Source organism: Staurois parvus, unplaced genomic scaffold (assembly GCF_062004578.1).
Source record: "Staurois parvus isolate SC_StPar_1 unplaced genomic scaffold, SC_StPar_1.0 ptg000811l, whole genome shotgun sequence".
Taxonomy (NCBI): Eukaryota; Metazoa; Chordata; class Amphibia; order Anura; family Ranidae; genus Staurois; species Staurois parvus.
Window position 1 is genome coordinate 351,589 of NW_028318607.1, and position 25,989 is coordinate 377,577.

At 42.9% G+C, this 25,989-nt stretch overlaps 1 protein-coding gene across 2 annotated transcripts in view; it reads right to left on the reverse strand.

Annotated features, from left to right (window-relative positions):
• Positions 1–5,557: 5,557 nt before the first annotated feature.
• SAV1 (salvador family WW domain containing protein 1) overlaps positions 5,558–25,989 on the reverse strand; it is a 52,674-nt gene continuing 32,242 nt past the window's right edge. Inside the window, exons 5-6 of one of the 2 annotated variants that reach the window (XM_089654860.1) lie at positions 20,074–20,141; positions 12,231–12,367 (exon numbers count right to left, since the gene is read on the reverse strand). In XM_089654860.1, the coding sequence (XP_089510986.1) occupies positions 20,093–20,141 (49 nt within the window). In that variant the 3' untranslated portion in view covers positions 12,231–12,367; positions 20,074–20,092. Of the gene's footprint in view, positions 12,368–20,073; positions 20,142–25,989 lie in introns of both variants that reach the window. The other variant, XM_089654859.1, reaches the window with a different exon arrangement.

A 25,989-nucleotide genomic window follows, 5' to 3' on the forward strand; every position in this document is an offset into this window, starting at 1 on the left:
ATTTCCTCCCTCCATCTGTAAAAATTCACCTTAGCAGACCTCAGATGCAGCAGCACCTGGTAGGGGGGGTGGGGGGCTGCCAGGTCTTCCTTCGGTTTTTATTGGACATAAACACAGCCAAGGAGAAGTCTAGGACTTCCCTTGGCTCTGCAATGCCTATTGTAGCTCTGATCTTAGGTATGAGAGGCAGCAGGCTGGTGGGTCTGGAGCTGACAACTAGTATGGTGGGGTCATGATTTGCAGGTCACATGATCGAAGGGTAGATTGTAATCAACTCGCTGCTGGCCTCCAGGTTAAGTCATCTGCCAAATTTTAAAGTTACAGTGGGGATCGAAAGTTTGGGCACCCCAGCTAAAAAATTGTATTAATGTGCATAAAGAAGCCAAGGAAAGATGAAAAAATCTCCAAAAGGCATCAAATTACAGATTAGACATTCTTATAATATGTCAACAAAAGTTAGATTTTATTTTCATCATTTACACTTTCAAAATAACAGAAAACAAAAAAATGGTGTCTGCAAAAGTTTGGGCACCCTGCAGAGTTAATATCTTGTACTGCCCCCTTTGGCAAGTATCACAGCTTGTAAACGCTTTTTGTAGCCAGCCAAGAGTCTTTCAATTCTTGTTTGAGGTATCTTTGCCCATTCTTCCTTACAAAAGTCTTCCAGTTCTTTGAGATTTCTGGGCTGTCTGTCACGCACTGCTCTTTTAAGGTCTATCCATAGATTTTCAATTATGTTGAGGTCAGGAGATTGTGAAGGCCATGGCAAAACCTTCAGTTTACGCCTCTTGATGTAATCCCCCGTGGATTTCGAGGTGTGTTTAGGATCATTATCCATTTGTAGAAGCCATCCTCTCTTTAACTTCAGCTTTTTCACACATGGCATCAAGTTACCATCCAAAATTTGCTGAAATATTATTGAATCCATTTTTCCTTCTACTCGTGAGATGTTCCCTGTGCCACTGGCTGCAACACAACCCCAAAGCATGATTGATCCAACCCCATGCTTAACAGTTGGACAGAGGTTCTTTTCATTAAATTCTGTGCCTTCTTCTCCAAACGTACCTTTGCTCATTCCGGCCAAAAAGTTTCATTTTAACCTCATCGGTCCACAGAACTTGTTTCCAAAATGCATCAGGCTTGTCTATATGTTCATTTGCAAAGTTCAAACGATGATTGTTGTGGTGAGGACATAGAAGAGGTTTTCTTCTGATGACTCTTCCATGAAGACCATATTTGTACAAGTATCTCTTTATAGTGGAATAGTGTACCACAACTCCAGTGTCTGCCAGATCTTTCTGGAGGGAACGTGCAGTCAAACGTGGGTTTTGAATTGTTTTTATCACAATCCTGCGAGCTGTTCTGTCTGATATTTTTCTTGGTCTTCCAGATCTTGCTTTAACTTCCACTGTTCCTGATGACTGCCATTTCTTAATTACATTCCGAACAGAGGATATTGACATCTGAAAACGCTTTGAAAATAGTTGACGCTCACAAAGCTGGAGAAGGCTATAAGAAGATAGCAGTTTCAGTTTTCTAGACAACTGCTTAGAAGAACCCATGGTGCGGATTGTTGGGGCAAGGTCAGATGAGTCTGGGCATTTAAAACCTTTGAGATTGACATCACCTGGTCTTCCCAGACGATGATTGAGAACAATCCATGACACTGGCAGGTCTCAGCTTGGCAAAGGGGGCAGTGCATGCTATAAATTCTGCAGGGTGCCCAAACTTTTGCAGACGCCATTTTTTTGTTTTCTGTTATTTTGAAAGTGTAAATGATGGAAATAAAATCTAACTTTTGTTGACATATTATAAAAATGTCTAATCTGTAATTTGATGCCTTTTGGAGATTTCTCCATCTTTCCTTGGCTTCTTTATGCACATTAATACAAATTTTTAGCTGGGGTGCCCAAACTTTCGATCCCCACTGTATGTTTGTCCCTGTTGGGGCACAGACTACTATAAATGTGCTCCATTTCCTTTCTATGTCACTAGAACAGGACGTGTGGACATGTCCCCAGTGGGGACACAGACAGGAACAAGAACCTGAAGGTACTTCTAAACCTTCCCCATTCTTTAAAGAAAAGAAATCTTTTGGCTAATGTTTTATACAGAAGACGGTTGCATAATAGTTGTGTGACTGCAGTTATCTCTTCATGTATGTATTGTGGGTGAATGTATCAGTGGCCCAGCTTTGCAAGGATCTGGTGGGTTTCAAAGTTCTGGACGTGAGGACATTAGGAACAGTCCACCACTGGACCATGGGGAAGTTTTGTCCAAAATTTCTGCTGTCTGTTGAAAAGTCTGGCCATACACATTGCAATCTACTTTAGATTTACCAAATCAAGTAATATCATACCACATACATGCCATTAAATTTGTATCTAGTCAGACTGGCTCTTGCATTAGATGAGTAATACACCTAAAGAAGATTATACGGTCAAATTTTGCTATTTATGGTCGGTTCAAACCAAAGCTGTGTGGTCCTTTCTAGTACGCAGTACGAATAGCAGTTTTCCACTTTCCGGCACAACTACCTATCAAAGAGATTAATAGCGTTGCCACACATCTACAAGACTTATGATGAAATTCCAAGGCTGGGCTGTACGGAAGAAAGCCAAGCAGCTCCAAGAGGTGGTAGGTAGCCCCTGAGCTGCTTGCCAATACAGATATAACAGCAGATTTCTTGGGGGGATATTTTCCACCAGGAATTTCCTATTGTGCTTACGGAGCCTCTAGCAACCACTGAGATTGTAAGGGTTTCTTGAGCTTTGGCTGACTGACCTCCCATCTGATCCTGCCTGCATAGTTCCGGGGCCAACACCACATGGCAGGACTGTAAGGGTAGCATTATGACCAGCAATAGGCATTCTTTTTACTGAATTGATTTTAGCAGGGGTTTCCTTAGACCTGAAAATCACTCCAACTCCGGGCCAAAAATTTTCTACCCACACAGTTGGGCTGTGCCCACACTGAAAGCCGTAATTACTTGTTTTGTCTAGGAAGAGAGAAAAGAGATATACTTACCTGATCCTCCCAGCACAAGACCCCCCCCCCTCCCCCCACAGTACTGAGCAGTGGACTGTTCCTGACAACATCAAGCCCATAGGTAGGCTCTGAACGTGAGGACATCAAGAACAGTCCACCACTGGACCATGGGGGAGTGCTATTTTCCGTTGGAGTGGAGGATCTGGTGAGTAGAAGCTTTCTGATTGCCCCTGGACAAAACGAGCAGCTAACTCTTGCAGTGTGGGCACAGCCCCACTGCATGGGATGCCTTTTATTTAACCTGGAGTTGGGTTTAAAGGTTCCTCTGGGGTAATAAGGTTGAGAAAGGATGTACAAAGTTATATATATATATAAAAAAAAAAAAGTTTGGTTGGATTGGGCTTTAACATCTACACTGCCGTAAGTAATGTGACCCGTGTGCCAACAAGCTCTATCCAAAAAGAAGTCAGGTCACCCTCCATCCACCAGAATTTGGCCATTAAACAGAAATGCTGGAAGCCACAGCATGAACTTCAGGCACCTCTAAGGGATCAGCAGTGTTCCTTTCACTAATAAATACCAACTCCACCCTGAATATACGTATAAATGATATGCCGTAGTAGGTTATATCACCGCTGGTTTATGAAGTCTCAATTCCCACTTGATATATTTGCTTGCAGTAATCTTTGTCTCCACCCCATCCCACAAGGCATCTCTCACAGATGGACTGCTCTTTCTGCATTCTACATTGTGCAAAATTCACAAATAATCTATTATTTGGCTTTGCAATGACAGCTGAGGAAAGCTGGAGATATGGATTTCTCAGGAGATAAATATATATATATATATATATATATATATATATATATATATATATATATATATATATATATATATATACACACACACACACACACACAATTATTTTGCAGTCTGGGTAGGGGGCATGCGTGACCTACCCACGTCGCCATTCGTGGCCTCGGCTGTCAATCACCGTGTCCGGGCCGGTGATTCCCTGCCGGCACCCGGTGAGCGCCGAGTATCACTGACGGGGGAGAGACCTATGTATAAACAACACAGATCTCTCCCGTGTCACGTACCTGATTGGAGACTGAAATGACGAGGTCGGCCTCACTTGTGTCACTAGCCCTGACCCCATTGGAGGTGGACTAGCGGGTGTCTAGGGACCAGGGGGACAAGAGTGCCAGTAGATGTTGTTTGTAGCTCTTGCGGTTGGTGACCTTGGAAAACTGATGAACCTCCGATTCAGGAACAGTAGTAATATGCAGAGCTGGTATGGTAGGTCGCCAGGTGTGCACCAGAGCAAGGCAGGAAGCAGGGATGGGAGACAGGAGTAGTGTCATAGGAATAGCCAGTGTCATCAACAGGCGGACAGCGAGGTACCAAATCAGAAGCAAGCCACAGTCAGCAGCAGAGCCGAAGTCAGGAACCAGTATCGATCAGGAGAGTAATCAGAGTCAGGTCAGGAACAAGCCAGGTCAGCAACAAGGAAATCACACAGGAACAAGCAGGAAACGGGGAACAGCTGAAGACCAGTCAGCACTCAGCACAGACAGAGGCACCTTTTAAATAGTCCGTCTGGCACCAATCTTCGCCGTGCCTGATCGCGCATTTCTGTGCGCATGTCTATTCGCCAGCCGTCTCACAGGAATTCCCTTACACCCTGTCAGCTCCTGCACACTGCTTTGCAGAGCCATACAAGCAATGTGCTTACAGTGTATAGCACACGCACAGCACACAGAAAAACAGCACACAGCACAATTAACCCATTGATTGCACCACATGTTAACCCCTTCCTGCCCAGTGTTATTAGTACAGTGTTAGTGCTTTTTATTAGCATAGATCACTGTATTGGTGTCACTGGGGATGTCAGTGACACAAAGTCAGTTCCCCCCAGTGTCAGAATGTCAGCCGCAGTCCCGCTATAAGTCGCTGATCACCGCCATTGGTAGTTACAAAAAAAAAAAAAATAATAATTCCAGTATATATACCGCCATTTGTAAACGCTATAACTTTCATGTAAATCAATTAATTTACACATATTGGGATTTTTTTCTTCTTTTTTTAGCAGACATGTAGCATAATACATTTTGGCCTAAATATGACAAAACTGGATTTTAAAAATGTTTATACTGGACATATTTAATAGTAAAAAGTTTTTTTTTTCAAATTTGTCGGTCTTTTTTTGTTTATAGCATAAATGCACAAGTGATCAAATACCATCAAAAGAAGGCTCTATTTGTGGGGGAAAAAAAAGGACGTAAATTTGGGTGCAGCGTTGCATGACCGCGCAATTGTCAACTAAACTAAACGCAGTGCCATATTGCAAAAAAAAAAAAAAAAAAAAAAAAAAAAATGGCCTGGTCAGGAAGGGGGGTAAATCCTCTGGAGGGTATGTGGTTAAGAAACCCAATTCAGCAATGGCTTTATATAGAATCTATTTTTTTTTTTTGCTAAAAACACATGAAAGAGGTAACCTATACATCTAGAAATCACATTTATAATTTTGCTAATAAATGCATGAAATAATGCAAATGAATTCATCTGATTTGTGCATTTTAGTGAGCTTTAATAGTCACATTATCACAAGTATTTCATCAAGAACAGATAGGCGTAGATAAAAAAATAACACAAAAATTTCTATTATGTTGCTATCCAACATTTGATATTAAAAAAACAATGGCTGCATAGTAATTATTGCATTAAAGTACACACTACATCTCAGTCACATGATGGTATAATAAATATGACATTGCTAATGTAGGGGGGGGGGGGGGAGCAGAATTTCTCCAGTCCAAGTTTTTGGTTATATCATCATACAAATTGTATGCACGGACATTGTGGGACAGAAATTATATTACTGATGTATTCTCTGAATCCACACCAGTCCAAGGCTTCATCTTTATTTCCAGTTCCATCGGTGAAGAATTTTAGTCCATGGTATCAGGAAGAAAAATGGGTTACACCGCCATTTCGTTCAGGTATCCCTCACATGGGGCAGTGCTTGGGCATATGACAAGAGGACTGGTAGCCATTTTGCTCAGATATGACAGAGGTCATCAGATATTTTGGTGGACATCTCACAAGTATGGTAGCCATTTTATCCAGGCATTTTTCACGTGACGGTTCTCAGGCATCTCTATGAGAAACACAGGAAAAAACAGAGAAAAGAGCGCTTCTCCTAGGCCTGGAGGTGACATTTGCAAGCGCTGAAGAATGGTTTAAAGGGTTTGAGAAAGGTGTGTGAAGGTTTTTTCTTGTGGGTGGTCTACATTCTACATTTTGTGGGTGGTAATTTTTTTTAGCTCCCATTCATATCGTATCACATGCTTGACAAAGGAGCACGCTGGTCTATGCCGGACCTCGCGCATGCTCAGAAACGCGTTGCACTTCTATGACGTCAGATGCCGACACCACCGCTCTTAACTTCACAGTGGGCTACTATAGCGGATCAACCCAATGCTTTCCTCCCTCTCCAGTGCTCCCTATTGGCCCACTTTGACACCATATATTGCGGTAAACAGCTTGGCAATGAGGCAGACTGTACATCTTTCTTTGATGAGCCTGTTTGTAGCTAAAACATGTGAGTTTCCTACTTACTTTTTAACAAGTAAACTTGTATTACAGTCTACACTCCGGAGCGCTGTTTTTAACTTGGCTTCTCCACATTAGAGTCTGCTTCACTCTACCACAGCTTGCCCTGGCACTCAGACTGTTTATTCCCTTCTCCGTCATTGGATTCCCAATCCACTAAATTTATTAAGACTTTATGGACTGCAGATTCCATGCGCCTATTACCTCCCTGTACATCTCTCATGAGACAAGAGGTCTAGTGGCCATTGTGTCCAGACATCGTTCATATGTGACAAGGAGATTGGTATTCATTTTGTCCAGGTGTTTCTCAGATATGAACGAGGTCTGGTAGACATTTTGTCCTCACATCTCACATACGAGACTTGAGGTCTAGTAGCCATTTCTTTCAAGGTATTCCTCACAAGTAACAGATGTCCTTCAGCCATTTGTCCAGGCAACTCTCAAGATATGAAAGAGGTTTGGCAACCATTCTTGCCCAGATATTTTTCACATGTGACAGCATCTCTCATATGACACAAGAGATCTAGTAGCCATTGTGTCCAGACATCTCTTATATGGGACAAGAGGTCTTGTAGCCATTTGTCCAGGCATCTCTCAAATACAAAAGAAGTCTGGTAAACATTTTGTTCAGAAATCTCACATATCTAACTAGAGGTCTAGTATCCATTAATCAAGGCATTTCTCAGATACAAAAGAGGTCTATTAGCCATTTTGTCCAGATAACTCACATATGTGACTAGAGGTCTAGTAGCCATTTATTCAAGGTATTTCTCACAAGTAACAGAAGTCCTCCAAGCCATTGTTCATACTTTACTCAGATATGAAAGAGGTCTGGTTACCATTTTGTCCAGACATCTCACATATGGGGCTATAGGTCTTGCAGCCATTTGCCCAGGCATCTCTCAGATATGGTGGAGGTCTGGTAGCCATTTGTCCAGTCATTTCTCAGATATGGTGGAGGTCTGGTAGCCATTTGTCCAGTCATTTCTCAGATATGAAAAAGGTCTGGTAGCCATTTTATCACATGTGACAGTGCTTAGGAATCTCTCATATGGGACAAGTGGTCTAGCAGCCATTATGTCCAGACATCTCTCATATGAAAAGAGAGTTCTGGTAGCAACTTGATCAGGCATATCTCATATATGACAGAGGTCTTATGGCCATTTGTCCAGGCATTTCCCATATCTGAAAAAGGTCTAGTAGCCATTTTGTCCTGACATCTCCCATATGTGACTATAGGTCTAGCATCCATTTATCAATGCCTCTCTCAAATACGAAAGGGGTGTGGTTGACATTTTTGCATATGGGACTAGAGGTCTTTCAACCATCTGTCAAGACATTTTGCAGAGGTAACAGTCCTTCGGTCCTTTACTCAGGCAACTTTAAAAAAGGATAGAGGTCTGACAGTTATTTTAGGCATCTCTTGAATATGACAGGAGTCTGACTTCCATTTTCCCTCATGGCAGTGCTCAGACATCTACCATACGTTAGGGCAGGGGTCTGCGACCTTTAGGACATAAAGAGCCATTTGGACCCGTTTCCGAAGGGAAAAAAAGACTGGGAGCCGCAAAACCATTGCAACATTTAAAACAAATCCGACACTGCATATACTGCAAACAGCGCTCTGGTCATGAAGGGGGTTTAAGGGCCCAGTAAGCAAAGGGTTAATCAGGGCCACAGTGTATCGTCATAATCACAATCATAGCCTTAGGTAAATATGAGGGCCCAATGTAATCCAAATTATAAATATATTATATTATTGTCACTTTTCTATTAATATTTTTTTAACCCCCCTCAGAACTACTTTTCATAGAAAACGTTAAATTAACTTACCTTTTTTTGTTCTTCACTCCCGCGCAGTGCTGCGTTCTCCTTCACGCTCATGCAATGCTAGCTCACGCTGGTTTCGGCTCTGTCACTCCTCCCCCTCGCACACAGGCGGCCTGACATCACCAGGCACTGTACTCGTGGTGAGGCGGAGCTGAACCACGTTGAGTAGCTACGGCAACCCTATTGCCTGTCACCTGGTGGGCAGTGTGCTCCGGAGCCGCAGCAAAGGTGAAAAAGAGCCGCATGCGGCTCTGGAGCCACGGGTTGCCGACACCCGCGTTAGGGAGACCAGATGACCCTGGGTTCTGGGGACAGTCCTGCCTCCAGATAAAAAAATGTCCCCAACCAAGTCTTTGGGAGCTGTGTGGTAATGTGGCTTTTCTTCTGTTCCCACAAGAGAAGGAGGGTAAGAACTAAACACAGCAGCTAGCTCAACTCCCTTCTGCCAAAAACCACAGCATCTGCAACCAGCTCCTTTTCAGCCCACTGCATTAAAAGGGAGAAGTATGACATGTTACCTTGCATTCTACCTGAGCACAGCAACAGGAGCTCAAAGCCAACAATGACAGCGTTCTTTCCGGTTGTGCTGGAGGTAGAGGGTATCTGTGCTTGCAGCTCCATCTCCAACGCTGCCACCAACTTTGATGCAGAGAAGCCCTCAGAGATGTCAGTGCCTATGTGAACTGGGGACCTGCACCATGGAGAGTTGTATTGGATTGGGGCTTTGGGTCACAGCAGCTGCAGTTTCAGGTCTAGCTCAGGAAAGGGCAGCCTCACTGAGGGGAGCTGTACAAACCAGGCCAAGGGGGCAGTCCAGATGGGCTTTTACAGCTGCTAAAAAAATGAGGGAAGCAGTGACACTGGGGACAGCAAGAAGCAGAACGAGCACAGCAAAGTCAAACAGTCACATCAGCATCAATTGCAAGAGGGCCAAAGGAAGTGAAAGAGTCAGCAGGAACGCAGATCAGGGGCTAAAAGAACAGAAAGAGGAAGCAAGGGTTGCAGTGTGTTTGGAGTATTGGGGATGCCCAGCATTGGGGGTGCAAGGGTTTCAGAGTGCTGGTGTAGTGGGGATACAGGGAGTGCTGCAGCTTAGTTTACTCCCACACTACAAGTCATACACCATGAAGCAATCCCCAGCTTAGTGGTCATGCCTCCAGCCATCCAGTGATGTTAGCTTTTTTGCCTCTTGAAACCTTCAAGGCATCCCTCCTACCTATGCATGCATACCTTGGTGCTTCTTATTTATAATCTGTTTATTTTATCCCCAGACCTTACATTTCTGCCTCTTGTTCCAAACGTCTGTGACCAATTGTTTGATTGCTAAAAGTGGGCATGGTCAGTAAAGTGTCCCTGGATTTCAATTTCAAAATCTAGTCACCTTATAGGAGACAAACATCTGGTAACAATTTTATCCAGACATCTGTAATATATGATAGGGGTCTGGTTTCTTTTAGATGTGGTGGGTCTCCGGTCTGGCAGGCACTTTTTTTTTTTTTTTTTTAGAAATAAAACAGACCAAAATGCCAAGTTTTCTAAAATTTTTGCAAGATTTAAAATTAAAAAAGAAAAATAAATAATTGAGCATTTTGCCAGAAATAAAAGCTAAATTAAAACGGTCGCATGTTAAATGGCTAGGCATTAACCTCCAGCTTGTGAGTCAGGTAATGGCAGCCTTCACAAAGTAATTCAACTGGAAGGCCAGCTACACGAAGCCCAATTCTGCACCGAATTGGTGGTCCAATGTCCCAAACAAGGTTTTTTTTTTTAAACTTTCTCTTGTGGGATAACAATGAATGACACCAAGTCATTGATCATTTGAACAATCGCAAAGTCAATCAGTAAAATGCCTATTTTTTTTAAAAGAACTGTACTGAGCAAAATAGATGAGCTGCCATTTCTTCTGAAAATACTACTTACTTACCTTCCTTTGGCTTCAATACCACCCCAGCACAAGTATGCGATTTTAAAAATCAGAAATTCTGATCTGCATATTTAGCCCAGGTCAGTGCATCAAAGTATAGAAACAGAATCAGAATGGCAGCCTAGTAAGTAGCATTTTTGGAAAGGTCAGCAACGACCACCCGATAGCGTCCCTATATAGGTTTCCTTTAAAGTACATCAAAGCTAATTTTTTTTATACCGTTAGGGAAGAGTTAAAGCTGAAGTTTAATCTGCTTATATTCCCTGGCTCTTCTTTTCTTCCTCATGAACATGCTAATATATATTTTAATAAATCCAGTTTTCATTACATACTCTGTTTTAGACCCAGTGGTATCATCACTGGGTCTCTGTTCTTCACAATTCAGGCAGATCATGGCTGGTGGGAGGGGCTGGCAGGGTGCTGTACAAAGCTTCCTGAAAACATCACGTCACCCTGCATCAGTACTCCTATCAAGAGCCCTTTCTCTTGAAGGGAGCTATAAAAAAAAAAAAAAAATCAAAATGCCTGGATAGGTGGATGTCAGTCTGGAGCAGGGGCGGACTGACCATTTGGAAACTTGGGCACTGCCCGAAGGCCCGGGGTCAGTAGGGGGCCCCATGAGATGCCCCTGGTACCTTTTTCATAGGCTTTTTTGAGTTTGGGCAAGGACACAGGGGCCTCATGATCCCCTATTGCCCGGGGGCCCCATGACTTGTCAGTCCGCCCCTGGTCTGGAGGAGTAGGTAATTCCTAGGTAGGCTGTATTTGCATGCAGAATGCCCCAGAATGTGCTGCTGAGCCTCCATTAAAACTGAAATTCAATAAATGCTAAGGGCCAGGCAGGAACCATCAGGCTTGGAAGGAAAGGACTCAATGATCTAGGACATCTTCCAGCCAGGAAATAAGGTGGGCTCTAACTTGCTGCAACTTCTAATGCACATTGTGAGAAGCTCACAGTGTGCAGTGACATCAGAGTAAGCATTTTCAGTACAGGAGAGGAGCCGGTACAACTGTGCAAGACTGAAGCTAAAGATGGAGTTCAGTTTTAAAGCCACTTGGGGTTTTCTTTTTGCATTGTTCTGTTGGGAAAACTTCCCCTTACTTCCTATACTAGAGACAAACTTGAAGTGAGAAGAAATATTTTCAGAAAGAAGTAAAATCCTCTCTTAATGTTACCATAACAAGTGTCCCCATTGGATGATTTTCCCTCTATTTCTTTTCTGTAACTTTTTAGATTTCATATCACTTTCAGTCATGACGACAGTAGTGGTGATCTCTCCCCCCAGCAGGGACAAAGGAATAAAAACTTGACAAAAAGGTACCAATCCTTTCCTGAAGTTTTAGATGCACTTTGAGTTACATTTTTAGCTATTCCAGGCACTTAAAATTAGCACATGGGGGTAACTATGTAAATGTCATTTTAGGGTTCAGGTCCACTTGGGGAACCCATGCGAGGAGCATTATGGCTTCCGACTCATGAACATTAGGCTGGTTTGATAACATGGTGGTCTGGGTGGGTGGAAGGTGAAGCTGCAGGGCTGAATACCCAAAGACTTTCATGGCTCAGGTTTGTCCATCCTCAAGGAGCCCCAGCTGTGTTTATTGCAGGATATTCAGCAGCATTGGACTGACACGTGGGCCTCCTCTGGCATTTAGTGCACACAAAGCTTCATTTGCTGCGACGTTCCCTTTATGTAATGTTTAGAAACACATCTGATACCGGAATGGGCCATTAAGGCAAAAACAGCCCCCCCTCTGTGACAAAAGGGGCGACTTTCCAGTCCTGAGGAAAAGAAGAGGGGGGTAAGGGTTCAGAAGTTCTTGTTGTGTTGAGCGTACCACTGCTGTCTCTGTTTCCGTGTCTCCACCTCCGTGATCAGTGCCTGTCTGTAGGCTTCATACAGTTTAACTATTCTCTCCAGTTCCTTCATAAAAAGCAGCTTCAGCATTCCCTGGTATGTGTCCAGATCTGCCAGCTGGAAGAGTTCCCACTTCAAGATGTGGTCATATCTGCGAGCGGAAAGAAAAAGATGTTGGGTTTTTTTTTTTTTTTAGAAGCATTGCATAATGTACGGGAAGCTCATACAAGTGCAGCCGATGACATAGAATGGAAGCCATGAACAATGGTCAGCGTAAGAAATGAGAAAATCTGCTGGCTAAACTGATTTTTTTGTAATAAAAAAAAAATCTAAAAGGGCAAATCTGTCACATGGAATACAGGAACAGTAGAGCAGAGCCAACAGACAATATAACAATCTGTGTTCTATATTCATGCTGGCATTGTCTATTATTATTACTATACAGGATTTATATATTATTATTACTATACAGGATTTATTTATTATTATTATACAGGATTTATATATTATTATTACTATACAGGATTTATATATTATTATTATAAAGGATTTATCTATTATTATTATACAGGATTTATCTATTATTATTATTCAGGATTTATATATTATTATACAGGATTTATATATTATTATTATACAGGATTTATTTATTATTATTATTATTATTATACAGGATTTATTTATTATTATTATTATTATTATACAGGATTTATATATTATTATTATTATACAGGATTTATATATTATTATTATACAGGATTTATTTATTATTATTATACAGGATTTATATATTATTATTATACAGGATTTATATATTATTATTATTATACAGGATTTATATATTATTATTATTATTATTATTATACAGGATTTATATATTATTATTATTATTATTATTATACAGGATTTATGGCGCCAACAGTTTGCTCAGCACTTTACAATATAACAGGAGACAATACAGCAACAATACAGTTCAATACAAGAGGGTTAAGAAGTCCCTGCTCCTTGGAGCTTACAATCTAGGAGTTTGTCATTGTCTATTGGAAAGCGATAAATCAGTTTTAGGCACCCAATGTTTAAAGGGAATCTGTCACAAACTAAAAAAAACAACAGTAAGCCTTGGTTCACACTGGTGCGACTTGTCATGCGATCTGACAGTTCCCAATCGCATGACATGTCGCACCGTACTGTTGGCAATGGAACCGTTCAAACTGGCGTGACTGACTTTGTGATGCCGCACTGATTTGGAAAAAAGGTTCCCGCACTAATTTTTTGCAATTTCAGGTGCAACGTGCAAAGACATCTGTGCATGAAGTCACACAGATGTCAGGCAAGTCGTACATGAAATCGAACTGACCAGCGGTTATGAAATCTTGCGACTTCAAGTGAAGTTGCACGATTTCAAAGTCGGATTCGGTGTGTGAATCAGGGCTAAGGGTCCTTACACGTAACCACTTCAGCTCTGGAAAGTTTTACCTTTTGGCCATGGCTTTGATAATAATAATAAAAAAAAAAATCCCAATAAGTGTTTATAGATTGGTTTGCGTAAAAGTACGAGCACCTAAAAACTATGGGATATATACTGGAATTTTGTTGGCAGTGACTTATAATGGTACTGCGGCGGGCAATCGAACACTGACTGCCACTGACATCACCAGTGAATACTTTACATGGTCACTGTGCTAATGACACTGGCTCCGAAGGGTTAACATCTCGGGTGATTAAGGGGTTAAATGTGTGCCTAATTATGTGTGCTGCTGTTTACTAATCAGTCTCTTAGTTTCTCATCTCTGCTCGCTAGCTCCTGAAACCCAGAAGTAGGCAGCGACGTACCCGTAATGTAAAGCAGCCCATAGATTATGCAATTTTCCACCCATGGAAAGAAAATTGCATGATTCCCCTCCATCAACACAGTCAGTGTTGATAGGGGAATCCCTCCTGCAGAGCGAGCTATTGTGTTCTGCCAGCTGGGAGCCTTGAACTGCCAACAGAACAAGATGATCACTGCTGGTGGCTATAGCCGCTGGCAGTGATTGCATGAAAACAAAATCTGCCAGGCTGATTGTACTGAAGTCGTTTAATGGACTGACTTCAATACAACCAGCCTGCCCATAGATGGATCTAATCTTGGCCGGATCCTGCTGAACTGGTCAAGATTCAATACCTTCCCCCAGCCAAATGAGCATTTATCCTATGTAGTACAAGTAGAGGGGGGGGGGGGGGAGAAGAGAGGAGAGGGAGAGCGAAGAGAGGAGAGCGAAGAGAGAGGAGAGGGAGAGCGAAGAGCGAAGAGAGAGGAGAGGGAGAGCGAAGAGCGAAGAGAGAGGAGAGGGAGAGCGAAGAGCGAAGAGAGAGGAGAGGAGAGGGAGAGCGAAGAGAGAAGAGAGGAGAGGGAGAGCGAAGAGCGAAGAGAGAGGAGAGGGAGAGCGAAGAGCGAAGAGAGAGGAGAGCGAAGAGAGAGGAGAGCGAAGAGAGAGGAGAGCGAAGAGAGAGGAGAGGGAGAGCGAAGAGCGAAGAGAGAGGAGAGGAGAGGGAGAGCGAAGAGCGAAGAGAGAGGAGAGGGAGAGCGAAGAGCGAAGAGAGAGGAGAGCGAAGAGAGAGGAGAGCGAAGAGAGAGGAGAGCGAAGAGAGAGGAGAGGGAGAGCGAAGAGCGAAGAGAGAGGAGAGGGAGAGGGAGAGCGAAGAGAGAGGAGAGGGAGAGCGAAGAGCGAAGAGAGAGGAGAGGGAGAGCGAAGAGCGAAGAGAGAGGAGAGGGAGAGCGAAGAGAGAAGAGAGAGGAGAGGGAGAGCGAAGAGAGGAGAGAGGAGAGGGAGAGCGAAGAGAGAAGAGAGGAGAGGGAGAGCGAAGAGAGAAGAGAGGAGAGGGAGAGCGAAGAGAGAAGAGAGGAGAGGGAGAGCGAAGAGAGAAGAGAGGAGAGGGAGAGCGAAGAGAGAAGAGAGGAGAGGGAGAGCGAAGAGAGAAGAGAGGAGAGGGAGAGCGAAGAGAGAAGAGAGGAGAGGGAGAGCGAAGAGAGAAGAGGGAGAGCGAAGAGAGGAGAGGGAGAGCGAAGAGAGGAGAGGGAGAGCGAAGAGAGAAGAGCGAAGAGAGGAGAGGGAGAGCGAAGAGAGGAGAGGGAGAGCGAAGAGAGAAGAGAGGGAGAGAGAAGAGGGAGAGCGAAGAGAGAAGAGAGGAGAGGGAGAGCGAAGAGAGAAGAGAGGAGAGGGAGAGCGAAGAGAGAAGAGAGGAGAGGGAGAGCGAAGAGAGAAGAGAGGAGAGGGAGAGCGAAGAGAGAAGAGAGGAGAGCGAAGAGAGAAGAGAGGAGAGGGAGAGCGAGAGAGAAGAGAGGAGAGGGAGAGTGAGAGAGAAGAGAGGAGAGGGAGAGCGAGAAGAGAAGAGAGGGAGAGCGAGAAGAGAAGAGAGGGAGAGCGAGAAGAGAAGAGAGGGAGAGCGAGAAGAGAAGAGAGAGCGAGAGAGAAGAGAGAGCGAGAGAGAAGAGAGGAGAGGGAGAGCGAAGAAAGGAGAGGGAGAGCGAAGAAAGGAGAGGGAGAGCGAAGAAAGGAGAGGGAGAGCGAAGAAAGGAGAGGGAGAGCGAAGAAAGGAGAGGGAGAGCGAAGAAAGGAGAGGGAGAGCGAGAGAGAAGAGAGGAGAGGGAGAGCGAGAGCGAGAGAGGAGAGCGAGAGAGGAGAGGGAGAGCGAGAGAGAAGAGAGGAGAGGGAGAGCGAGAGAGAAGAGAGGAGAGGAAGAGCGAGAGAGAAGAGAGGAGAGGGAGAGCGAGAGAGAAGAGAGGAGAGGGAGAGCGAGAGAGAAGAGAGGAGAGCGAGAGAGAAGAGAGGAGAGGGAGAAGAGAGGAGAGAGAGAGGAGAGAGAGAGGAGAGGGAGAGGAGAGGGAGAGGAGAGGGAGAAGAGAGGAGAGGGAGAGGAGAGGGAGAGGAGAGGGAGAAGAGAGGAGAGGGAGAAGAGAGGAGAGGGAGAAGAGACGAGAGGATAGGGAGAGAGAAGAGAGGAGAGAGAAAGAGAGAGGGGGGAGAGGGAGAAGAGAGGAAAAGGGAGAGAACAGAGGGAGAGAAGCGGGGGAGAGAGAGGGGGGGGGAGGGGAGAGGGAGGGGCCCTGTAGATTTAATGACTAACACCTTCAGGAAAAGTGTTTATTTGGTTAGCACAAATGCAAACAAAAGCCTGTTCTGTCTGTACACAAGCATAGCCTGTTCTCATGAACTGGCCTGGAGCAATTCCTTGTGTCCCAGGACTTCCGCACAATTCAGTTTTATGATAAACGCCTCAATATCCTTCTTGGAATCGCTATGGCTGGCTGATTGAGTGGGTGACAAGTCCTGGACAATTCCTTTTTCCCTGCCATTTGCTTTGGCCTGACAGTGGTGGAGACCACAGGTGAGCAGGTAAAGGTGAAGGCTCACCGTAGATGGCCAGCAAGGGTTGCTACACCTCACTTTGATGGACGGTATCTGACGTTGTCTTCAGGGATACAACAGAAACTCCTGTAAGGCAGTTCTGAACCATTTGCCCTGCTTTCCTCAATATTGGTCACTGCAGATGGTAGTTGTTGCCCAATTTCATTGCAAGGGCATCCTATGTATATAGGTAGCTTTACACTCTTTTCCTGCCCCCCCTCTCTGTATATAGGCTACGGACTCTCTCAAGTTGAATGGACATCCAATCGGATCAAACTCCAGGAACAGACGACGCAAATGGTGTGTGCGCAGCTCACGACCAACTTCTGCAGATGCAATTCACTAAGCTGCATGAGTTGTTTTATGATCTTCTCATCTAAAACAGGTCACATAAAATGCAGCACAGATCTGCGTTGGCTTCTTCACAGTGTAGTCCTCATGCACACAGTACAATCTGAACGCTCTCCTAGCAGCTTTTCCTCCTGGCAGCAGTGTTTTTGCAGAAGCATTTTGGCGCTTTTACAGGCGTTAACCGCTTAGGTGTTAATTCACTTCATTGGCTAGAATAATAATTTATTCTAGTCATTGAAAGGAATTCACACTCGAGCACTAAACGCACCTAGCGACTTTTCTGCCAAAACGCTGCTGCTCCTGGACGCATTAGCAGTGGGGTTTTTATTTTTTTCCTGCCTCTAAACACTGCTAAAAGGCTGCATGTGCATGGACACATAGGCTAACATGAAGGAGCATTTTTGGGGAAAAATAAAAACTATCATTATCAAATCATTAGTAAGACCTCATCTGGAACATGCAGTTCAGTTTTGGGCACCAATTCACAAAAAGAACATTGGGGAACTGGAGAAGTACAGAGAAGGGCAACCAAACTGATACGAGGCATGGAGGAGATCAGCTATGAGGAAAGATTAGAGGAACTGAATGTATTCTCTCTTGAGAAGAGGAGATTAAGGGGGATATGATCTCCATGTATAATACATAAGGGGGGATATGATCTCCATGTATAATACATAAGGGGGGATATGATCTCCATGTATAATACATAAGGGGGGATATGATCTCCATGTATATTACATAAGGGGGGATATGATCACCATGTATAATACATAAGGGGGGATATGATCTCCATGTATAATACATAAGGGGGGATATGATCTCCATGTATAATACATAAGGGGGGGGATATGATCTCCATGTATAATACATAAGGGGGGATATGATCTCCATGTATAATACATAAGGGGGGATGTGATCTCCATGTATAATACATATGGGGGATGTGATCTCCATGTATAATACATATGGGGGATATGATCTCCATGTATAATACATAAGGGGGGATATGATCTCCATGTATAATACATAAGGGGGGATATGATCTCCATGTATAATACATAAGGGGGGATATGAACTCCATGTATAATACATAAGGGGGGATATGATCTCCGTGTATAATACATAAGGGGGGATATGATCTCCGTGTATAGTACATAAGGAGGGATATGATCTCCGTGTATAATACATAAGGGGGGGGATATGATCTCCATGTATAATACATAAGGGGGGATATGATCTCCATGTATAATACATAAGGGGGGATATGATCTCCATGTATAATACATAAGGGGGATATGATCTCCATGTATAATACATAAGGGGGGATATGATCTCCATGTATAATACATAAGGGGGGATATGATCTCCATGTATAATACATAAGGGGGGATATGATCTCCATGTATATTACATAAGGGGGGATATGATCACCATGTATAATACATAAGGGGGGATATGATCTCCATGTATAATACATAAGGGGGGATATGATCTCCATGTATAATACATAAGGGGGGATATGATCTCCATGTATAATACATAAGGGGGATATGATCTCCATGTATAATACATAAGGGGTGCTATGATCTCCATGTATAATACATAAGGGGGGATATGATCTCCATGTATAATACATAAGGGGGGATATGATCTCCATGTATAATACATAAGGGGGGATATGATCTCCATGTATAATACATAAGGGGGGATATGATCTCCATGTATAATACATAAGGGGGGATATGATCTCCATGTATAATACATAAGGGGGGATATGATCACCATGTATAACACATAAGGGGGGCTATGATCCCCAGGTATAATACATAAGGGGGGCTATGATCTCCATGTATAATACATAAGGGGGGATATGATCTCCATGTATAATACATAAGGGGGGATATGATCTCCATGTATAACACATAAGGGGGATATGATCTCCATGTATAATACATAAGGGGGATATGATCTCCATGTATAATACATAAGGGGGGATATGATCTCCATGTATAATACATAAGGGGGGATATGATCTCCGTGTATAATACATAAGGGGGGATATGATCTCCATGTATAATACATAAGGGGGGGATATGATCTCCATGTATAATACATAAGGGGGTATATGATCTCCATGTATAACACATAAGGGGGATATGATCTCCATGTATAATACATAAGGGTGGATATGATCTCCATGTATAATACATAAGGGGGGATATGATCTCCATGTATAATACATAAGGGGGGATATGATCTCCGTGTATAATACATAAGGGGGGATATGATCTCCATGTATAATACATAAGGGGGGATATGATCTCTATGTATAATACATAAGGGGGGATATGATCTCCATGTATAATACATAAGGGTGGATATGATCTCCATGTATAATACATAAGGGGGGATATGATCACCATCTATAATACATAAGGGGGGATATGATCACCATCTATAATACATAAGGAGGGATATGATCTCCATGTATAATACATAAGGGGGGATATGATCTACATGTATAATACATAAGGGGGGATATGATCTCCATGTATAATACATAAGGGGGGATATGATCACCATGTATAATACATAAGGGGGGATATGATCTCCATGTATAATACATAAGGGGGGATATGATCTCCATGTATAATACATAAGGGGGGATATGATCTCCATGTATAATACATAAGGGGGGATATGATCTCCATATATAATACATAAGGGGGATATGATCTCCATGTATAATACATAAGGATGCCAGTGCATCCAGGAACATCAGCATTATCGCAGAAAAACTGCTTGACACTTGTAAACACGCTTTAACACTAGGCGCCTTTAGCAGTTATTTATTTCAAGAGACAGAATAAATTATTATCCTGGACAATAAAATGAATTGACGCCCAAATGCTTGAAGCAGCTAAATGTGGTGAACACTTTTGTAAGCATCAAGCATTTTTTTTTATGCTAGCGAGAAAGAACTTTATGTGAGAGAGAGAAACGTCCAGTGTGCATGAGGCCGTACTGGCTCCCTTTTCAGCTCTCTTCCAAAAGGACAGCTCACAACCTCAAATTCACTCCAGCTTTTAAAGTGAATGCCTGGGTACAAAAAAAATACCTGTTGATTCTGCCAGAAATCAAGTGTGCTTGTGCCCAAAGGCTGATGTCACATGGGCAATCTGGAGGCTGGAACAAATAAAAAAAAAAATATTGCCAGCACCAGATCACTGAAGCAGAGTATGCATGTATAGTTTTTTTTTTTTCATTCAACGAACCCCCCCCCCCCCAAAAAAAAAAAACCCAAACAAAAAAAAAAAAAAAACCCTGGCATTTTCCCGCATCCACACAAGTGATGCGGGAATCTCCCCAGCTGCACTACTGTATTCTGACAGCAGGAATAAGCCCCCCAGCTACTGGATGCAAGCGCTAATCAGATACCAATTTTTCCATCAGGTCTGGTTGACAGAAGCAGGTCGTTGTTGAACACATACTGAAATTCAGCCGATTCCTGCTGAACCAGACAAAATTTTGAAGCATCCCTCCCCAGCTTAAAGTGGAGCTCCAGTCAAAGATTTAAAAAAAAAAAAATTAAAGTCAGCAGCTACACAAACTGTAGCTGACTTTTAAAAAAACCAACCCCCCCCAAAAAAACCCAAAACAAAACCAAAAAAAAAAAAACAAAACAGCTACTCACATGTCCCACGATCCAGCGGTGTGCTCACCACAACCAGTTTCACAGCCGGATGCCCACTGCGCTTTGGAAATGGCCCTGTAGTCTTCTGGGACCTGTCACGTGTCCCAAAAGACTACAGGGACGGAGGGCAACTTCTGCTTCTGATCGTCAGGCGATCGCAGCGGCAGCGAGTACCTGTCAGGTACCCGCTCCCCAAAAGGTGCCAATTCCTCACGGGGAGCCGGGAACCACTACTTAAAGTGGAACTTCCCCTTTTGGGTGGAGCTCCACTTTAAGACTGCTTGCCAGTTCCTTTGAAATTGCTCCCTTACTAAGTGAGCCAACTAGGATGTCCCTCCCACGGCTTGTGATTGAAATTTAGCACTTTATGGGAGCCAGCAGGTGAACAATTCCACAGAGTTAACTGGAAGGCTGCCCTGTGTGATGGCTGCTGGTAATATATTATTCACGGCTCACCCGTGATCAGCCAAAGACGGTCTAGCATGCTAAAGAACAGACCCTCAAGAAATTCAAACTAAAAGTGCCCAGTGCTTATAAAGTGAGTAAATACAATCAAAAAGTGCACAGTGCTTATAATTAAAATAAGAAATGTATATTAAGGTGATAGAAAATAAATTAATTAAAAAAAAAAAGTATAAAATTTATCATTTTATCAAATCATTATTTGTGAAATCTCCATATAAATGTGCCAATATTTCATTTATGAATCACCAGAAAAATAAAAATAAAAAATGTAATGAGAAATACAAAAGGTTTACTTTGAAAAAAGCAACACAAATAATGATTTGATAGGATGATAAATTTGATAATTTTTTTTTTTTTTTTATTAATTTATTTTCTAATTTATCATCCTATCAAATCATTATTTGTGTTGCTTTTTTCAAAGTAAACCTTTTGTAATTCTCATTACATTTTTTATTTTTATTTTTCTGGTGATTCATAAATGAAATATTGGCACATTTATATGGAGATTTCACAAATAATGATTTGATAGGATGATACATTTTATACTTTTTTTTTTTATTAATTTATTTTCTATCACCTTAATATACATTTCTTATTTTAATTATAAGCACTGTGCACTTTTTGATTGTATTTACTCACTTTATAAGCACTGGGCACTTTTAGTTTGAATTTCTTGAGGGTATTGGAGCGCGGTAATTATTTAAATATTTTGTTGATAAACGCACATCATATGAGAGTGGGCATTTTTTTTACCAGCGACCTAATATTCACATTTTTAAATATACCTCAGTGGCTCACAAGTTAATTTGTTGTTTTTTTTAAAGAACAGACCCTGCTGTTCTCACACCTCTTCTTCATTCATCGCTAAACTCAACTCAGCATTAAAAAGTTCCAAAATCCAGTGAGCCCCTAACTTCCTGTTTGAGTAGACAACTCTACCTCTGCTGCATTGTAATACCAAGCAGCCTTGTTGAGGGTTCCCCTGCTGCACTACAGAACACCTGCCCCTGATATTATGGAGGCCGGGGGGGGTAAGTGATCTGTAGTGCACCAGCAGAGAGCTGAGACAGGGCTAACATCACTGCTGAGAATTTCAATGCTAACAATCATCAACTCAAATAAGAAATTATTAGCTTACTCCATTTTGGGGCTTTAAAGCAACATACACTCTGGCGTGTTTCAGTATATATTCCTAACTCAAAATGACATTCTATTGCACTCGGCCTCCTCCAAATCCCTTTTTATGCTGCCGAGATCCAACTTCCCGTTAAATGGTGACTACGATATTATTATTATACAGGATTTATATAGCGCCAACAGTTTGCTCAGCGCCTTACGATATAAAGGGAGACAATACAGCAACAATACAGTTCAATACAATTCCAGGAGGGCCCTGCTGCTGGAAGCTTACAATAGGGAGGGGCTGGTGGAAGAAAAGGTAATAACTGTGGGCAGGGACGTATTTAATGTGGGCAGGGGCATATTAACACAAGGCATTTGCCTAAGGCGGCATTTTTTTTTTTTTAGGGGGGTAGCAGTGCCCCCTGGAAGAAGGGACCTATGCACCATGGAGACCAGGTGGGATCCGAGAGTGGCTGAGGGCTGTTTGATGGTGCAAGCAGGGCCCAACTGTCATTCCCGGGGATGTCCAGAGCTGTGAAGATGAGTGGCTTTCTCTCCGTCGCCGTGGGGGGGTTGTTAGTGGATGGCTCTCTTGGGTGGGCATGATGAAGCAATGCAGGGCTGGTGATCCCTGTCAGGTTCTCTCCGTGGGGGGTGGGGGGAGAAGTGTTGGTCAGTGTCAGGCTCTCTCTCTGCTGGGAAAGAGGGTGTCATTTTTTGTTGCCTAGGACAGCACAAAACCTAAATACACCACTGACTGTAGGGGATGAATTGATGGGAGAAATAAAAGATTTGGTTATTAGCTGAAGGCAGGATAGGCTTCCTTGAAGAGATGAGCTTTCAGAGATCGCCTAAAAGTGGACAGAGTAGGCGAGAGCTGGACATATTGGGATTGGGAGTTCCAGAGGATGGGAGAGGCCCTAGAGAAGTCCTGGAGGAACGCATGGGAGGAGGAGACAAGGGAGCTAGAGAGCAGGAGGTCTTGGGAGGAGCAGAGAGGACTGTTTGGGTGATATTTGGAGACAAGATTGGTGATGTAGCTCGGGGCAGAGTGGTGGATGGCTTTGTATGTTATTAATGTTTTTAATTTTATTTGTTGGTCAATAGGAAGCCAGTGGAGGGATTGGCAGACAGGGGTGACAGACACTGAGCGGCTGGTAAGGTGGAGGAGTCTGGCAGCAGCATTCATGGTAGACTAAAGGGGGATAAGCCTGGGTAGAGGTAGGCCCACGAGGAGGGAGGTGAAGTCTACAAGATTTTGACAGTGATTGGATTTGGGGCTGAGATGACAGGTCAACGTTCAGAATTACACCTACTGGTAGTACCCTGGCATGAGGGAATGGACTGACAGTTGTATTATTGATTATCCGTTTTCCATGGTCTCACTGTATGTAGGAATTTAGTCACCCTCTCTTGCTCGCTCCTGAGATGGACTATGGGATGTGCTGTGTACATAGAACAGTGTACATGACTGTAACTAATGTGCTCTGCTCATCCCAAACAAACTGAAATGAGGGGGAAAAGGAGCTCATGGATGGTGATACAAGGAGGCAGAAAAACAGGGCAAAATATCCCCAATTTCATGAAAAATAAATTTCGGGGCTATTAAGTTGTGGATGTGTATGGATCATTTTTATATTTATGAATATTGTTTAGTATCACTTTAAATGTCAGGTTGAGTTCAACTAAAACTGAAATGTGAGAACTGCTAAAGCTGGCCATAGACGAGTCCAAAACCAAACGTAAATTCTTGTTGGTTGTTGAATCCTTTGTTTTTTCATCATTAGTGTGCCAGCTATGACACGCGATTTTCGTGCCGCAATCAAAAGTTTGTTTTTAGAAAAACAAAACAAATGATGGCACAATCGTATGAGCTATTTTTGTTTTTTTGATCAACAGAACGTTCGGATTTCGACTCATCTATGGGCGGCTTTAGTCTATACTTCATCATATTGGATCTTCTCTGCAAGAATATACAATGCATATTAGCCACTCACAATCAGCTATCATACGTGCGACAATAATATGATAATAGGAATATTCGATTTGCATGACAGATCTAAGAATGGCAATGAGAACTGGTCTTCATATGTTTCACCCATCCACAGGTACCTGTAAATTAGAAATGTAAACAGTTCCTCCAAGCCGCCAAACTCTATTACCGCAGAAAGTTGAAGCCAGTGAGTTCAGGCCAAGCTGACCAACTGGGTGTAACTGAACAGGGCCAGTGACATGATGTCTTACTGAAACCATATAAAATGAGATTCGGATTCCAAATGTATTTTTCTAACTAGCAAAAGTATCTGGCTAGGGCCTGAGGTGTGGAAACTCCCAGAGCAGAATGCCTGTATACACCCAAATGAGGTAGCACGTGAGACAGAACATCGTGTTCTATCCAGAATGTCAACATTCTGAGCTGGGCATTAATTGACAACTCCACCGAAAGTATTACGTGTATCTAAACCAGACACATAGTATAACTCAATCCCACGTCCTAAAGATATCTAGGTGTCTACTTTCCAGTCCAGGGGTTAAAATTTTGAATCCAGACCTACTAGCCGGTCACAAAACTTACTCTCCACCAGTTGCCCCACCCAACCTTGCCCAGGTCTTGCCTTGTTCCCGTACTGCATCCTGGTGCCATCTCTTCCCCAGGTAAAGGATGCACATGCACCCTGCCATCCATATGATGTAAAAGAAAATGGGATTCATCAGACCACGCCACCTTCTTCCATTGGTCTGTTCAACAGGTCTGATGCTCACATGCCCAATGTAATTACCGTCTTTTTTTCTTCTTCACTATAGCTCACAGAATTAGCTGTCACTTTCCCTGCAGCTAAAAGAAACAAAGTTTCCTTTTAGTTTCTTTCCCGAGATAAAAGAAACAAAGTTTCCTTTAGCTCTGGGGAAAGTGACAGATAATTCTGTGAGCTATGGTGAAGAAAGAAAAAAAAATGAAACAAGGATGGGTGAAACATCTGAAGATCAGTTCTCATTGCCATTCTTAGATCTGTCATGCAAATCGAATTCCTCTTATCATATTAGTGTCACACGTATGATAGCTGATTGTGAGTGGCTTCTGGCTATGGACATGGTTTGGCATTGGCACCCTGAGTAGCCCCATACACAACAAACTGCGATGCTCTGTGTGTTCTGACACCTTTTTATTGGAACCAGAATTAAAGTTAATCAGCAATATGAGCTACAGTATCAGACTTCCCAGACCAGCCATCCCTCCCTCCCCACATGCATCAATGCACCTTGGTCCTTCTTTCCTTCGTAGGTCCTGAACACTGCAGACTGGGAACATCCCACAAGAGTTGCATGTTTGCAGTTGTTCTAACCCAGTTGCTTAGCCAACACAGTTTGCCCCTTGTCAAAGTTGCTCAAATCCCTCCATAGCTGGCCCATGTTTTCTACTTTCAACACATCAACTTCAGGGACAACATGTTCACTTGCTGCCTAACCCACCCACTTTCAGGTGACATTGTCACAAGATAATCAATTTTATTTACTTTACCTGTCAGTGGTCATAATGTTATGGCTGATAATGATGGTTGTATGTCCAATTTAAATGGGAACTTTCAGCAACTATGAGAAATTTGCATGCCTTCTCATTCTGTATTCAGCAGCAGCATCATTGTTTCAAAAAAGCTCCACCTTTCATCGTTCAAAAGTAGGCACTGAACTCCAGAATATACCTAGTCTAAAATATCACCAGTCTGTTGAAGGCAGAAAGAAACAAGTCTCCTC